A 17611-nucleotide genomic window follows, 5' to 3' on the forward strand; every position below is an offset into this window, starting at 1 on the left:
TATTGAGCAACTTTGAAAAATTCTTCTATTTCGTTGCTCCCACAAGGCATAGATACGTGTGCACCAAGCAATCTTTAATATAGTAGTGAGTAGAGACTTACCTTTCCAAGCTCCACAAGCCCAAACAAGCATATCTTCCCATGACAATGTGGTTTTCTTCAATCCAGTTAGGAACAATATGGTCTCCCATAAGTAAGTATCCAAGGGGCATTCAAAGAACAAATGGTCCCTTGTTTCCATTGCTTCATTACAAAGAACACAATTTCCATCAGTATCAATCCTCATTCGTTGAAGCCGATCCACGAGTAGGAAGTCTATCCAAGAGAGTCATCCATGCAATCATACTATGTTTAGGAATATGTAGAGGAAACCAAATCAATTTGTGTCAAGGGGATTTGTCGCCCTTCACCCTAATCTCCTCCCATATATCCCTTATTTTAAGTGCTCCATTTGAAAGAGATGGAAGTGCTTCCGTTCTTAATTTAAGTATTGTTTAAGCACCAACTGAGATTAGCACCTCCTTCCATGAGCCACAAGTCATTTTCCTTTAAAACGTATGCTTTGATCCAAGCAAGCCATAAGGATCCCTCTCCTGCAAGAATTTTCCTGATAAGATTAATCATACACGCTCTATTCCAGGTTTTTATGTTCTTCAATCCAAGCCCTCCCTCAGATTTGGATTGGCAGATTTTCACCCAACTAACTCTCGCACCAGAAGCAGCCTTGTCAGATCCTTTCCAGAAGAACCTGGAGTAGAGCTGCTCAATCTTGTTTATAATAGATTGAGGCAGAATAAGTTGCCTACACTAGTAATTTGCAATGCTGAACAGAACAACTTTGATGTGTTCCAGTCTACTAGCATAACTCAGATGTTTACCAGACCAGAAAAGGAGCCTTGATTTAATTTTTCCAATAAGTATCTCATAATCTTTTTCAGAGAGTTTCCTAGATACTAAAGGAACTCCTAAGTATCTCATAGGCAAGAAACAATGATTGAAACTAGTGATTTGCTTAATAATCCCAAGGTTAGTTACTGAGATTCCAGCAACAAAAAAAATCACATGTGGTAGCATTAAGTTTAAGGCCAGACATTTCATAGAAACAGTCCAAAACAGAAATGACTCCAACAGCAGACTCCACATTTCCTTTACAAAAGATCAGTAAGTCATCATCAAAGATAAGTGTGTGAGTCCTATTTTCTTGCATTAGGGTGATAACCATACATACCTCTAGCGGCAGCCATATTGAGCATTCTAGAGAGAAAATTCATAGAGAGGACAAAAAGGATAGGAGAAAGAAGGTCTCCTTGCCTTATTCCCCTAGCTCCCTTGAAGAATCCTATCAAGCTGTCATTAAAGGAAATGGAGTCATGTTGTTAAAACAGGCTTGAGTGCAAAATAATAATTAAACAATAATATTAACTTTGCTACATCCCATTTGTGTGCAAAATAATATTAATAATTAGACATATAATTAATAGTCTCATTATTTTAATAATTAAACAATAATAATATCTTCTTTGTTTAAGGTTGGAGTCATGTCCCTCTCCTAATTTATGATATTAACTTGACAGATATTCCTTGGAAGTTTGGAATAAAAATGAAAAGAGTAAATGATATTCTTTTCACATATACATCCAAATTCATTGGTTATAGCCGTACAAAAACACGAGTGGAATTGTACTTGCAACTAGGAATAGATGGAAGGCGATTGACGGAGTTATGTTACTTTAAAAATTTTAAATTATTTTATAATTTAATTATTTTTTATTGATAATTTTTTTAAATTTTATAAATTCGAATCCTCTAACATAAAATCTTGTATCTCACCGTCTATAATTAAATTATAAACCTTACACAGCGGTAACCTTGTTTATTGTTTCAATTTAGATTGTTTTAAATTTAAATAAAAGCTTTTGATACATTACAAAAAATTTTAAAAATAGCAACAACAGCAACGATGCTTAATCAAATGTTATTAAAACAGGCTTGAGTAAATTCTTACATTATTTACCCAAGAAACAAATTCAATCTCAAACTCATCACTTTTCATGTTTAAATATATCTCAGTGCCCGACTTAACATTTTGGATAATCACTTGGAGGTGGAAGAAGCGACTCATTAGGTCCTTTTCCATTGTCTACCAAGAATGCCATCTTCAATCCCCATGTCGTATGAATTTCTAAATGGCAATGCATGAACCAAACTCCTGCAAATTTTCCAAACAAATTTAGTGTATTAATGAATATGGGAAAGATTTTGTGATTTCGTTGGAACATTGTTTTTTACCTGGGTTATCTGCACGGAATCTTATAGCTACCCATCCACCGGTTGGTACCCCAATTGTGTTCCTCTCTACCGGATCCACCAGATTAAAGTTTCGAGGATTGGCTTTCGGATTATAGTTTCCGAGTCCCCTACCGACGGCGAAGAAATTGAATCCATGCAAGTGGATGGGGTGGTTCTCAGGGGCTAAGATCCCGGTATCTTGCAAAACAAGTTCTACTGTCGAGTTATAAGCCAGTCTGAAGACCTTTGTTCCATTTGTGGTCTGTAAATTACTTGGTGGCGTTCCGGTGTAGTTAAACACGTGTGGCGGGTTACCGGGGAAATCAGTGGTGAAAACACCGCTGATGTTGAAATAATGTGCTTGAAGTAAGGCCGTAGTAGGCATAACGAATGTCACGTTGTTAATAGCAGCTACTGCACGACTTCCGTTACCGGCTTTGCAAGTCGAACAAGGGTTGATGCCGAGCCCAACCGTGAAGAAAAGATTGTGATCGATGGTTTGTGGGACTAAGGCAGGGTATTTCTTGGAATTGAGGGCGCGGAGAGAGTTTGTAAAGCTGTTAGCAATTGGTGTGGCGTTTTGCGGTGGTGGGGTAGTGAGAGTTGTGGCGCTGCTGGCGAGTGTGCCCGTGTAGTGCAAGGTTGCTGTTGCGGTAAAATTATCGACCGCAATAGGAGAGTCCATAAAAGGGGAGGCTGCGACCAAGTACTTACCGGACTTTTGATTGGCTGAGACTAGGACATTTGTGGTTTGGCCTGGGGCAATTACAATCGTATCGATTTTGAATGGTTTAACATATGTGGCGTCGACTTCAACGACGGTGAGCTTGTGATCGGCAATCTTGAAAAAGAGCTCTTCATTGAGTGCAGCATTGATGAGGCGTAGCATATAGGTCTTTCCATTTTCAACCGGCAATGTGAATCCTCCTGGATATGATTGGAACAGTTTCATATCAGAGATCATAGTTTCAGTCAATGTTTTCCGAATTACAGAAAAAGAAAAAAGGGAATACCCTGGGAAGGACAATTGGAGATTGGTCCGGGATGGCCATTAATGGTGTGAGCATCCGAGACATTCGGTGCCAATCCAGACTTGAGTGCTTCATTGATGACATCTTCGGTATCAGATTTCCACCACTCACCTAGCACAACAACAACTTCATCGTCCGGTTTCGGGAACGGATAAGGCACACCGGGCTTAGGCAAGATAACAATCGCCCCATGGACCGTGGACCTTAGCCAGAGAATATGTGCATGCCATAGCAGTGTGCCTCTTTGGCCTGTGATGGTAAAGTTATACACATAACTTTGCCCTGTCTGGATTGGACATTGTGTAATATATGCCGGACCATCTGCCCAACCTGTTCGAAGTTGCCTTATACCATGCCTGCACAATTAATGAACAAAAAATAAATAAATGAACAAATAGTCCATATATATTATGTTTAATTTATGAACGCTGATTATTTGGGTCCTAACCAATGTATAGAAACATTGTATTTGACATGGTTAACGACTTTGACAAGCACTGTATCGTCCTCTCTAGCGTATAAAGTCGGTCCGGGGAATTCGCCATTGACGGTCACAACCGATTTACTGGAACATAATCTAGTTGTATTCTTCATTTCCACCTGCGCAGGTAACGTAATTAAACATAAAATCATATGCATTATAATTAAATATGAATTCTCAACCTAGTTGATGGCTCCAAACAAACACATTTCGGTCGAAAATTAAACAATGTACTTACATTGAACTTGTAGTGTCGAACAGCAGAGTCGACAAGAACAGGCAAGAAGAATGCGACAAGAAGTGAAATTTGAACCCAAGAGTTCATTTTCTCTTCTTTGGCTCGACTTGTTTTTTCTTTTGTTATTTGTTTAATCACTCAATTCCACTCGGGCTTGTTGCACTCATGAATGACTCGGCAACACACACCATTTTAAAGGGTGATAGAGAGCAATTGCTGCCATGTCGTTTTTCTTTGGTTAGGTGGATGAAAGTGTGTATCCTCTAGAAACAAAGAATTGTTGCGAAATAACATGATTCCACCCATGATTTCTTGCATTTCACATAAAGTTATTTTTAGGACCAGATCATTGGAAGTTAAGTCATTAAAACACTTAACCCCATTTGCCAATTAATTAGAACCCTAATCACGAATTTGAAAGAAATCAATAGGAAAAAATAGCATTTCCTTAACATTATTCCATGCACTCTTTTTTAATACAATTTGGAAGACTTGATGGTTCTATCATTTACAAGTACTTATTGAATTTAAAAAGTAACACTTAAATATCAGTTTTTGCTGCTGGAATTATTTTCATAAAAGGCAAAAGGCATTAAGGAAAAGTGAACGGAAGGCATAAAGATTAGGGTAAACAATAAATTCCATCACTCAATTTTCTTTTCACTACTATTTTGGTCAATCAAGTTTAAAACTTTTCAATTTACTCATTGATTTTTTTACTTATTCCTATTTTGGTTACTCCTTCGTTAAATACTTAACGGCGATATGGATGAACATTTTTCTTTTAAAAATTATGAAATAGCATCAAAACTTAATTTTTTGTTGAAAAAAAATCCTTAGCTTTGAATTCTCTTTGATTTCTCGACGATGAAGCATATTATTCAAAATCTCAATGGTAAGGAAGTGGGGAATGAGAAAACAAATTGTATATCCCGATTCTACTTTAATTGAATGGTGGAGATCGTAGATCATGGTGGTTTGGGGTTTTATGAGTTTAGGGTTTAAGGTTGAGTTTTAAAGTGATTTAAGTAAAATCTAAACTGATAGAGTAGTAAGAGACAATCAGACAAGTTCGTTGATATCTTGAGTGGTTGGAGAAGATGTCAGAGAATGATAATTGTAATGTCAACGTGACACATGGATGAAACTATAAAACTTTTTTTTTGAGGAAGAAGATAAAATAAAAAAAGAAAGAAAAAGAAGGAAAAATGACGTAGATGACAGATGGATTCCATATTAATAAAGCAGTCAACATCAACACACATGATTGTCATGTTACTCTTTCATTTATGATTTAACATTCGAGTGAACAAAATAGGAACAAATAAAAAATTAAACGAATAAATTAAAAAAAACTTTAATGACTAATATAAGAGTTTACCCTAAAGATAACAACCTCAGTTTAATTGACTAAAATATATGATTAAAAGGAAATAGAAAAAATACGTGGCCTAATCACGTGTTGCTTAGAGGTTTTAGACATGACTAAGGTCCACGAAAGTGAAAATTAATGGGAAATTAATTTTGGTTTTGGTGGTGATATTTCCAGTTGACCATTCATGCTTTGTTCAACATCTGGTAGCACTAGGATGGATGTTAGGTCTAGGGCAGGGTCCCAAACACCATCAAGCACACCAATGGTGATTGTGGCATTTCAGCTGAAATCAAATTTCACCAGGCCTTGCACACATTTCACTTCAATGCACCCCAAGAATTTAAACGGCAACCCCTTATTCTGATTACTTTTTTACAATGTCTTATCATGATTTACACATGCTAAATTTTTAGCTCTTATTAAATGCTTGGTACTATCGGCATGTCTAAAATTATCAAATTCACACCAGCCAATTTAAAAATTGTAAAGAAGGATGAATCTTGTAATGAACAAAAGAGGAACAAGAGAATTACAAGGAATTTCTTTGATTCATGGGACAACTTTGGTTCATCATTTTTTGCAATAAAACGCTTACCTAACACGCTATAAGGGTATAAGCCTCATGTATGGATAAACTATTTTGATGTTAAGTATGATAAACTATCAAGTGTCTCAGGTTCCCTTTTGATTTGCACACTACATTAAGTTCATCAGAACAAATTTCAAACCCTTTCAATCCTTAAGTGTGGGCAATATATCACTTTCTAATACTTTAGAAAGAATGACAAAAATTTCTAGAAGTCTTGTCCATGATTGTTATCATAGAATTAACATCTCCCATAAAAGGCACTTTAGATGATCCTCATATATCAAAATGTATACAATTAGGGATGGGCATGAGACCTGAATCCGACGGGTTCCAACCCGACCCGATTGGGTCGAGTTTTTTAAAAAATTTGGGGTCGGATTCGGGTTTAGGGTGAAAATACCCGACCTGACCCAACCCAATCCGAAAAAAAAATAATTTTACCTTATATATTTAAGAGTAATTACAATAAAACCCCTCTCTATATATTATTTTTTTCAATTAAATCATTTTTTATTGAATAAAAATAATATTTTTATTATTATTTCGGGTCAAGTCGGGTTCGGATTTTATTTCAAAAAGTCGGGTCGGGTGGAAGGTATATTATGCGGGTCGGATCGGATTTCGGGTGGAGGAGTCATTGTTCTCGGGTCGGGTCGGGTGGACCAAAAATCCGACCCAACACAACTCATGCCCATCCCTATATACAATAGAGTGTTTCTTTGATATTATGAATTCCTTTGATGAATCAAAATCTCTTTTGATTTCTAAAAATATAGTGTTCAAAGAACTTCACTTGTCTATCAAAACGTCCTCTTTTACTTAATTTTTTTTCTATGTTGTTTTCGCTCATATGCCTCAAACATATATACCAAATTCTGTTAACATCATCATTTGATATGAAAGAGGGAGGGATGGTATGGTTGCATCACATGTAATTGTTGGATACTGTCAAATATATAACTTGACAGTATTTCTTTCCCCTTTATTTATGATGAGAGAGCTCTTTCTAATCTTTAGAACTTTATCTTTTGAATCAATAGAGCTTAACGAAATCAGATTCCTCTTTAATTAGTACATGTCGGTCACCAAATGTTCTAATAACTCCATTAAATATTTTAATTTTGATTGTATTAATATTTGTAACTTTACACGAAACATTATCTCTCGTCAAACACCTTTAGACATTATTTCATATGTTGTAAACTTGTCTTGATTGAGACATATATGAAATGAATTAGAATTGAAGATCCACTCCTTGCTTACTTTAGAGTCGCCAACACAAGAAATTAGTAGTTCACCTTTATTATAATCTTCCACTACATTAATGTCGTCATATTCTCTTGAAACATGTTTCATCAAACGGGTTTTATCATGAACTTTTCAGACCACATCAAATAAAATTCTAATCACAAACTTAACGATATTTTTCTCTTCTTTTTCCTCCTTTCACTTTCCAATAAACTAAGTATATTTGTGGATATTTCTTTTAACTCCATTAAAGTGCATTGAACACAGGGGTAAATGAACAGAGCATTCATTGAATTGGTTTGTGAATCGTTCGTATAACATTCGTTTATTAAGCTAAATAAACGAGTATGAATAAATTTTATGTTTAGTTAATAAATGAACGAACATGAACAAATGTGTGTTTAATTCGTTTATTTCCACGAACAAGCTCGTTTATTGATGTTCACAAACAAGCTCGTTTAGAAGTTTATTTTTTTACATTTTAAATATTAGTGAAGGTACATACTAAATTAAATACATTGTAAAATTTGAAGTTTAATGAATCATAGTAAGTTTAAGCACTAGTTGTGTAATTTTACCATTTTTCTTTTTATAACATCAAAAAAACCCCTTTTTCTCTGTCACTCTCTTTGGGGAGGATTTAAAGAACCACAACCTCATTTAAGGCTAAAAAAACGAAAATAGACTCAACCGAAAATATTACATTTTTTAATATTTTCGGTTCAACCTAAAATATTATATTTTTCATAATATTTTTTGTTGCCAACTGAAAATGTTATCTTCTTCGTAACAATTTAAGTTCAACAAAAAATGTTAGGAAAAAGATAACTTTTGAAGTTGCGCCCAACCTAAAATGGTATGTTTTTGTCACATTTTTAGTTGCGTCTATATCTACTGTTTTAGCCTTAAATTAAGTTGTCGTATCGCAAAACTTCGCTTATCTTTTTCCTTTTATTCCGGTCATTCGCCCAAGCTCCCTTTCTAATTTCCCCTTTTCTTTCACGAGCTTTATTAAATCTTAAACCATATTTTCTGACATCGTGCTTTACACCATCGATGTCTTTACTCTCCTCGTCTCGTCCCGATCATAACGATAACAAGAAGACGTTGTTCGTCATCCGTTTATGAAAAACCTTTCTTTATGAAACAAGAATATGTTTATTTATTTACCTGCTATTTTGTTAGTTTTTGATAACTTCTACTGCTTTTGTTAATATTTGATATGATTAATTTAGTATAAGAACATAATCTTGTCAAAAGTGATCGTTTTCGAAATAAAAAGGAGGAGGGGATCTTCGAGCTTTTAAATTTGACATTAGGGAATATGTTTTTGTTAGTCATTCATCTAATGATCACAGATATGTTTTTATTAGATAATTCAGTTTAATATGTGTCTTTATAATATTTTTTACTATATATGAATGAACATGTTCACAAATTCTAAACGAATATGTCTGTGAATGATAAACGAACGTCAAACGAATATGTTTGCGAACGTTAAATGAACAAACACAAATACCTTCACAAAAAAAATAAGTGAACACAAACACGATGTTAAAAAAATTAAACAAACATAAACACCTTCAAAAATAAACAAACGAACACAAACACAACCTTACTCTTTCAAACTCGGTTCATTTACGACCCTAATTGAACCTTTACCTTTTCAATAATCATATATATTATTAATGCATCAGTTATTATTGTTTCTAATGCAGGATAAGAATATATTATAGCTTCATAATTATGTTTGTAGACTTTTTTAAATGCTGGTAAGACGCATTATAACTTAAAAGTTTTTTAATTTCATTGAAAATCAATTCTAAAAGTGCACCATTAAATATGACTCCATTCGGAAAAAATAAATCCAAGTGAAAATTGTAGATCACTGACCAATTGACTACACGGCTTTCAAAACATGCGAATGATCAATGAAATTGGAAGAAATGCACATCAAGATTTTAGATTCATTAGGCTCCAAATACCAATGAAATAAAAGCATGAGAGAGTGGTGATGGTATCTTATGAAGCAAGAAATTGGAAGGTTGAGAAATGGCTTTCAAGATGTCAACCAAACAATTAAGAGTATAATGGCTTGTTTGAAAGCCAAGACCTAAAACAAGCAAAAGATGAACTCCCATCACCCATTTTCTTCTGCCTTCCTCTCTCTCCTTCCTAAGCCAATTGGGTTATAAGTTGGTGTATTGCTCGTTTGATGCCAAATAGCTAATTCAAGTCAGAGGTTAGCTACCAGATTATGATCATCTCCTTTGGCAATGAGTTCAATTCACGTTTAATTGCCAAATTGCCTTCCTGCCAGAAACCTAATTAAAGACAAGGTTGTATTAAGGTAGCTTGCTCGGTTTATGATCCTACCATATGTGCGTTAAAGAAGGACAATAGTGATATTTACAAATCATCTGTCAAACATACAGTAATAGGGTTAGAGATATTTGTTTAGGGACTGATTTAAATAGTATGTATTTGTTTAGGGACTGATTTTTGTTTAGAGATATATGTATATATATAAGGTACGATATGTTTACACTGTAATTTTTTTTTTGTTTTTTAAGATCATTAGATTAGTTAAAATAGTCGAATGAGATTAATCACATGAAATGAAAAGATATTTACTACAAAAAATAAGGAGATAATCTCACTCGTCTATTTTCACTCATCCAATACACCTAGTGTAAAGGTTTTAGTTGTACATCCTTTTAGTATAGTTGGATGAGTAGAAATAGACGGCTAAGATTATCTATTTTTTCTTATGAATATTTTTTCATTTTCTACTGTTACTCTCAATCATCTATTTGTATGCAGCTAACAATCCTAAAAATTTATAAAACTAAAATGTTTTATATGGTGTGAATCGATCATACATATATTATAAAGATTCCTATATTTTTTTTTTAAAAAAAAATAAGTTGTTAAAAAAGATCGTATTTATTTGAAATGAGTATATTCAATATTTTTCTAATATTATAATATTTTTCTAAATATTATAATATTTTATTATTATTTTTTTTTTTTTGGTACACAATATTTTATTATTATTATTTCATTATGAGCCTCTCTATGATAAATAATATAAATATATTAATTTTATTAGTTAAATACGTAGGCAAAATTAAGCAAGTAATAAATGATGTGTAATTGAAAAAAGAATGTTACTAAATTTATTTCATCAAATTAAAAATTGCAGTGCAATTAAATTGAAAAAAAAATATTGGAGTAAATATAATTTATGGAGTATTATTTTTAAGTGATGATATAAGGATAATTTTAAAATCTTAAAAATTTGCAACTGGCTTAATCCAACTTTATCATTTTTTTCAAACAAATATATCATAGTATTATAGATGAATTAATTAAATTATATATCAGATATCTATAAAAATATTAAAAACTAAAATTAATAATGAGTTTGAATAATATAAATTATATTATAAATTGTTATGTACAAAAATAAAATGAATTTGGATTATGGATATTTAAGGGTAATTAGGCTATTTTGGTTTGAGCCTTTTCAATTTAAGTTTATTTTGGTTTCAGATTTGGATTTTTTGGGTTTGGACCCTTGGACTTCGGATTCATGTTTATTTAGATATTTACAAAATCACTCTTATGTTTTTATTTTGATATTCTTTAACAATTATGAGATACTCGCTCGTTATAAAATAATTTATGAAATATTTAATGTCATATTGAAAATTATATTTCAAAAAAATTAAAACAACATTTTTAAATATCAGAAATCATTTAATAGTGATTAAAATAAGAATTTAATAAAAAAAATCAAGTTCGATCAATCAGACTCAATTTTCGAACTCCTCAAAAAACTCAAGTGAACTTCATAACATCTTCTATGAAAGACAATAAACGTCAGGATTCGAACCCCTGAGACTTTGTTTAAGAAATTTAGTGTCTTGTCCTACCATATCAACTGATTGTTGATGAAAATTATATTTTTAATCTAACTTAAAAATCTTTTTCTATAGTTAAGTGAGCCCAATTCTTATATGATTAGGCTCAAACCTTGTGTAACAAATCTAATCATGCTCTCTAACCGATCAATTAATGTCTGGAATCAATATCGATACGTTAATTAAAATTTTCAGATCGTTACAATATATTTATGAGAGTGGGTTTAAATAGAGCTTTAAAACACTAACGAAATCAAGAAATCAATGACCAATGAAGAACAAGTGTTTCCATTTTACTTAAGTTTTCATCTTTATTCTTTTATTTTTCATTAAACTCTTGTGACCTTTCATTATATATTTTTTTCAAGTGTTCTTATTATTGGATGTAAGTTTAAGTTCGCAAACACTTAATCCTGTGAGGATTATTTTTTAGATTTGGGTAGAAATCTTAAGGGATTGTTGTAAGGCTAAGCTTGGTCACTAAAGGTTTAAATCAATATAGTAAATTTGAGAAAATTCTTCCACCCAAATTTTTAAAAATCAATCCACCTCGCTCGGTATATTTCAATTGTTTGATTGAACCAACAATTAAATATGTTATTATGCACCAATGGGGTTGGTTCAAGTGGTAAACAGTTTAATATCGCACAAGCAAGTTTTGAGTTAGAGTTCTTGTGTATGTAAAAAATCTATGCTGGGAGACTCATCCATCAAACCAAATATGTTACCTGAATTAGTTCATATTAATCAAGACAAAACTTAAGAACCGGAATGTCAACCAAAAAAATAGCATACTACTATGCAATCCATGTACATTGAAAATATAGGTTTTGCGTAGCATTTTTTAAAGAGCTCTAGAAGCCCAAGTGATGAATTGGTTTTACCATAATTTTGAGTGTTAATAGCTTGGAGAGGATGTAAGTATTAGCGCATTAAAGTATTGGTAAAGCAAAAGAAGACATGAAATGATAATTACAAGTCATTGTCAACATCATTTGGCCCAACTATGGGTTATCAAGCGAAAGGCAAAAAGCAACTTAAAAGGCAATTTAGTCAAAGTCCCCAAGCTATGATTTTCGTGAGACCTACGCTCCCCTTATCAAAGATACATGGAACTAAGCTTAATTTTATAAAACAAATCTAAAAAGAGAAAATAACCTCAGTGATCAAAAATCTCAGATAATATACGATCTTGATCAATTTTTTTTGGATTTGCGAAAATGACCAACAAAATCGCAATGCGATCTCTAATTCGCATTGCGATCTCCACTATCGCAAATTCGCGTTGCATTTCGCATTGTGATAGTTGAAAATCGCGTTACGATTTTCCATTTCGCGTTGCGATAGTTGAAAATCGCAACGCGATTTTCTATTTCGCGTTGCGATTTTTCATTGCGCGTTGCGATAGTTGAAAATCGTAAAGCGATTTTTCATTTCGCGTTGCGATAGTTGAAATCGCAACGCGATTTTTCATTTCGCGTTGCGATAGTCTACAGTTGTCGTTGCGATTTTCCAAATTCGTTGCGATAGTCTACAGTTGTTGTTGTGATAGTTAAAAAAATATTTTGTTTCTCTAAAAAGATAGTATACGTGCGGACGTGTCGAAGACACGTATTACTACGACCACGACCACGACCACGACCCGACCCGACCCGAGACGACGGACGGTATTTAAGGCTTGGCTTTCCCACTTCCTTGTTGAGTGATAGAGAACAAGGGGACTCTCGCGCGCCGCCGCCGCCGCCATCCGTCGTGGGTCGTGGTCGTGGTCGTGGTAATACGTGTCTCGACACGTCCGCGCGGATACTATCTTTTTAGAGAAAATTCTTAAGAAACAAAATCTTTTTTTAACTATCACAACGAATTTTCGCAACGAATTTGGAAAATCGCAACGACAACTGTAGACTATCGCAACGACAACTGTAGACTATCGCAACGCGAAATGGAAAATCGCAACGCGATTTTCAACTATCGCAATGCGAAATGCAACGCGAATTTGCGATAGTGGAGATCGCAATGCGAATTAGAGATCGCATTGCGATTTTGTTGGTCATTTTTGCAAATCCAAAAAAAGTTGGTCAAAATCGTATATTATCTAGGATTTTTGGTCACTGAGGTTATTTTCTCATCTAAAAAATATGTTTGAGTATTAATACTATTAAGGCATAATGTCAAAGTTAATCCTCAATATTTATTAAAATAATTATTTTGGTCTATTTTCTTTTTGAAGTATTTTAATTCCAACGTGTCATTTTATCATAAAAAGCCCTTCTATGGATAGATGAAAAAGCATTAGTTACCAAATTATTAATGTTCTAAAATATGAGTCTTTTTATCTTAAAATAAAATATTGTGAAAGTCAAAATACTCCTATAAAAATAAGGGCTAAAGTGTTCAATCAAACGTTAAGAGCATTTTATCTTAAAATGAAATATTGGTTGACAAAATAAATAATTTGATAAACGTTAGGTTAATTTTAATATTATTCTATTATTAAATATACAATCACGCAATTTCAAATATGAATCATAAAATAATTTTTTTATTAAGCTAAAGGTGATTACAAAGTAATATTGTTCTAAGTACTCTTAACCATTTGACAATTGACAATGAACATTCAATCACCTTTAATGATTCCTTTAATCACTAAGGTAAGTTGGTTAGTGCAAATTCATAAAATAAATTTAAATGGTATAAAATGAAGTGTTTTAATTAGATTTGATTGGCGGAAAACGCTTTACAACCAAATGCCAACTACAATGAAAGTTTTATTAACCCAAATTCAATACTAATTAACATAGATTTCCTTATTGAGCTAAAAAAATGAGAAAATAAATTCCAAAAATAAAAGAAAATCAAAATATTGAACTGGCACCAGATTCTTTACGAAATCTTTATCCTAGACATAATTACAAATTTACTTTTTATTTGAAATTGCTATATACACACAAATGTAACCTTTTTTTTTTTTTTGAGGTTTTGATTAATATGTCGTTTTTAATGGAAAAGACACTTTAAATTAGGCTAAGCAAGGAAGAATCTTTAATGTTTTCCACTTTTAAGATTGCCAATAACATGTCCAGATACAAGGTTAACCTATATTGGGAATATTCAGGTTTGATAACCCAATTATAGGAAATGCCACCTATTCAGTATTTATTATTTTTCATATTAGTCCTTAAAGAATCTGGCTAAACTATCTATTTAGTCCCATGTTCATCAAATTAAGCAACCAGCGACCTTGGTCAATAATTTTATAATGAAACCTTGGACCGATCATGATTTTCAATAATAAAATGATAACACATCAAGATTATAGAATTAAATTTGATAATGTTTTTTGAAACCATCAAGTAGCCTCAGTGGTAAAAAGAGAAGGTTATTCTCTGGAAGTTCTAGATTCGATGGATATCCAAAACAAAATCAAAACGTAACACGTAATATGATTTTGAAAATAAAAACAATTGGATGATTAAAACAGAACAATGGGAATAGATGGGTGTCTGAATACGTGGTTTGCCTTAATTAGTATGACGTGGGATGAGAATGCAAAGAATCTGAAATAAATTCCGCCTTATACGAAGACCGACAAATGGTGACACTTGATGAATCGTCTGAGGATTGAATTCTAACCCTTTTGTTGGTTACTCGAGTTGGAATCGGCTTCTCTTGCTTCTCCTTGTTTCTCTCCTATTAATTCCTTTTCTCTTTATCTTCTTCTCTCTTCTGCGTGTCTTCTTCAAAGGTATGATCTTTCAACTGTGTCTCACTCACTGCTAATCGCATTCAGACTCTTCGTTTGTTTCTTGTGTTTTTCTTTTGGCTTTCTTTCTATCGAAATTCTCCCTTGTTTCCTGATGTTTGTTTTTTTTCATATTTTTGCATGCATGCGAAACAGCATTTATGGGTTCTTTTTGTATTGGATTGTTATCTACTCTGTTTTTAGGAATCTGAGATTGAATGCCATAAATTTCTTTCATTTACCAAGGTGCTTTCTTTAGTTCTTAAGATGCTTGCTACAATGACTCGGCTTTTGTCTCTTTTATATGGTTGTTCTTTTCGTTAACTTCACGATATACCTGCTGACTGTGTTCATCTTCCTCTTAAACTCGAATTGATTTAAAGCCTTCGAAGGGTAGAAAATTTGATCCAAAGATAAGATGGTGGAACGTGATATCTATACAAGGATGGGACAGTGGATATCAATAAGAAACCTGCTAACAAGAAAAAGACTGGGAATTGGAAGCTTGTTGTTTCATTCTTGGTATGACTTTAATCTTTTCTGATTCTATCCCTTCTTGATCTGCTCTGCATTTGTTGAACTTTAAAATTTCATCAGGAAATGAATGCTGTGAACGGTTGGCATACTATGGGATGGGGACGAATCTTGTCAACTATCTCCAAGAACGTCTCAATCAGGGAAATGTTGTTGCATCGAATAATGTTACGAATTGGTCTGGAACTTGTTATATCACACCGTTGATAGGAGCCTTTTTAGCTGATGCATACTTGGGTAGATACTGGACAATTGCTAGTTTCTCAATCATCTACTTCTTTGTAAGCTTGGTTTCAACACAGAGTTCTCTCTTTTTTTAAAACTGTTAGATTCTTGGAATGCATATACTGATGGTATTTTGTAGAGACATCTAATTCTGTCGAGTTAAAATAACTATACTCGATACCTTGGTTGATGATTATCTGTTTTTCTTGAAGGGTATGACACTCTTAACATTATCTTCTTCTATTCCCAGACTAAAGCCATCGTGCAATGGAATGGTTGCCACCCAACCCAAGGACAAACATCAGTCTTCTTTGTAGCCTTATACTTGATTGCTCTTGGTACTGGTGGGATTAAGCCATGTGTATTATCTTTGGTGCTGATCAGTTCGATGAAACTGATGAGGTTAAAAGAAAAAGAAGAGCACTTTTTCAATTGGTTTTATTTCTCAATCAATATCGGAGCACTTATTGCTTCTTTCGTTCTAGTATGAATACAAATGAATGTGGATGGGACTAGGTTTTGGAATCCCAGCTGCTGCAATGGTTGTTGCAGTTGTATTTTTCTTTGCTGGTAGTCGAATGTATCGCCTTCAAAAACCTGGGGGAGTCCACTTACAAGGATTTGTCAGGTTATTGTTGCATCATTCAGAAAATTTAATGTCAAAGTTCCTACATATCCGTCTCTCCTTTACGAGATTGTTAACATGAATCTGTTATTAACGAGAGCCGAAAGTTGGAGCACACAGATAAGTTAAAGTATGTTCTTAATGCTCACAAGTTTGCTTATACTTTGTTTACATAGGCAACCTTGCTTTTTTACTTGATTTTATTTTATTTCAATAATCTTATAGGTTTCTTTGATAAGGCTGCAGTAGAGACTCAAAATGACTATATCGGGGAATCAATAAACTCATGGAGCCTGTGCACCGTAACTCAAGTTGAGGAGCTGAAATCAGTTATCAGATTGCTTCCAGTATGGGCATCAGGAATTGTCTTCGCTACTGTTTACAGTCAAATGAACACTATGTTTGTTTTGCAAGGCAACAATTGACCAACACATGGGCTCGAACTTCAAGATTCCTTCGGCATCTCTCTCCCTCTTCGATACTCTCACGTTATCTTCTGGGCTCCCGTTTTGATAGAATCATCGTCTCATTTGCTAGGAAATTCAGGCAATGAACGAGGTTTCATAACACTCCAACGAATGGGCATTAGCCTTGTCATGCCTATCTTTGCAATGATCACTGCAGGTATCTTGGAGGTGGTTCGGCTTGGAATTGTCCAGAAGAACAACTTCTATGATCTCGAGTCTATTCCCATGTCAATCTTTTGGCAGGTCCCCGAATATTTTCTAGTAGGGTGCGCTGAAGTTTTCACATTCGTCGGACAGCTAGAGTTTTTCTACGACCAAGCACCTGATGCAATGAGAAGCTTGTGCTCGGCTCTCTCACTAACGACTGTTGCACTAGGAAACTACTTGAGCACTGTGCTGGTCATCGCTGTGACAAAGATAACCACTCGGGACGGGAAGCTCGGATGGATACCAGACAACTTGAATAGGGGTCATCTTGACTATTTCTTTTGGCTTCTAGCTATCCTCAGTCTGCTCAACTTCCTACTGTATATTTGGATTGCAAGGTGGTATACGTATAAAAAGGTAGTTGGGCACCCTTGAACAATACATTTAGCATAGGACTCCAATATGCTTTGGGATTTTGTAGACTTGATTTGAAGATTTCATTATATTATTGTTGTGAATTTGCGAATTAGATTTGGCTTCAGCATGCTTTCCCTGGATATGATGTTCGTTCTCTTTATTAGGGATTATTTTTGGTTTTTTTTTTGTCTTACTATGAATATGAAAGTATGATATGGATTTGGCAATAACTCCAGCTATCAAAACGCAAAAAGAAACCAATTTTGTTCATAAATACA

General features: G+C 33.7%; 1 protein-coding gene and 1 pseudogene across 1 annotated transcript; one reads left to right on the forward strand and one right to left on the reverse strand.

Annotated features, from left to right (window-relative positions):
• Nucleotides 1-2076: 2076 nt before the first annotated feature.
• LOC120198043 (laccase-4-like) lies at nt 2077-4131 on the reverse strand. Its single transcript, XM_039199436.1, has 5 exons — nt 4039-4131; nt 3768-3919; nt 3302-3675; nt 2289-3215; nt 2077-2208 (listed from the first exon to the last, which is right to left on the reverse strand). The coding sequence occupies exons 1-5, from the start codon at nt 4123-4125 to the stop codon at nt 2078-2080; spliced, it is 1671 nt and encodes a 556-aa protein (XP_039055367.1). The 5' UTR covers nt 4126-4131; the 3' UTR covers nt 2077.
• An 11190-nt stretch (nt 4132-15321) lies between these two features.
• LOC120197968 lies at nt 15322-17406 on the forward strand (annotated as a pseudogene).
• Nucleotides 17407-17611: the final 205 nt, after the last annotated feature.

This window comes from Hibiscus syriacus, unplaced genomic scaffold (assembly GCF_006381635.1).
Source record: "Hibiscus syriacus cultivar Baekdansim isolate YM2019G1 unplaced genomic scaffold, ASM638163v2 tig00117056_pilon, whole genome shotgun sequence".
Taxonomy (NCBI): Eukaryota; Viridiplantae; Streptophyta; class Magnoliopsida; order Malvales; family Malvaceae; genus Hibiscus; species Hibiscus syriacus.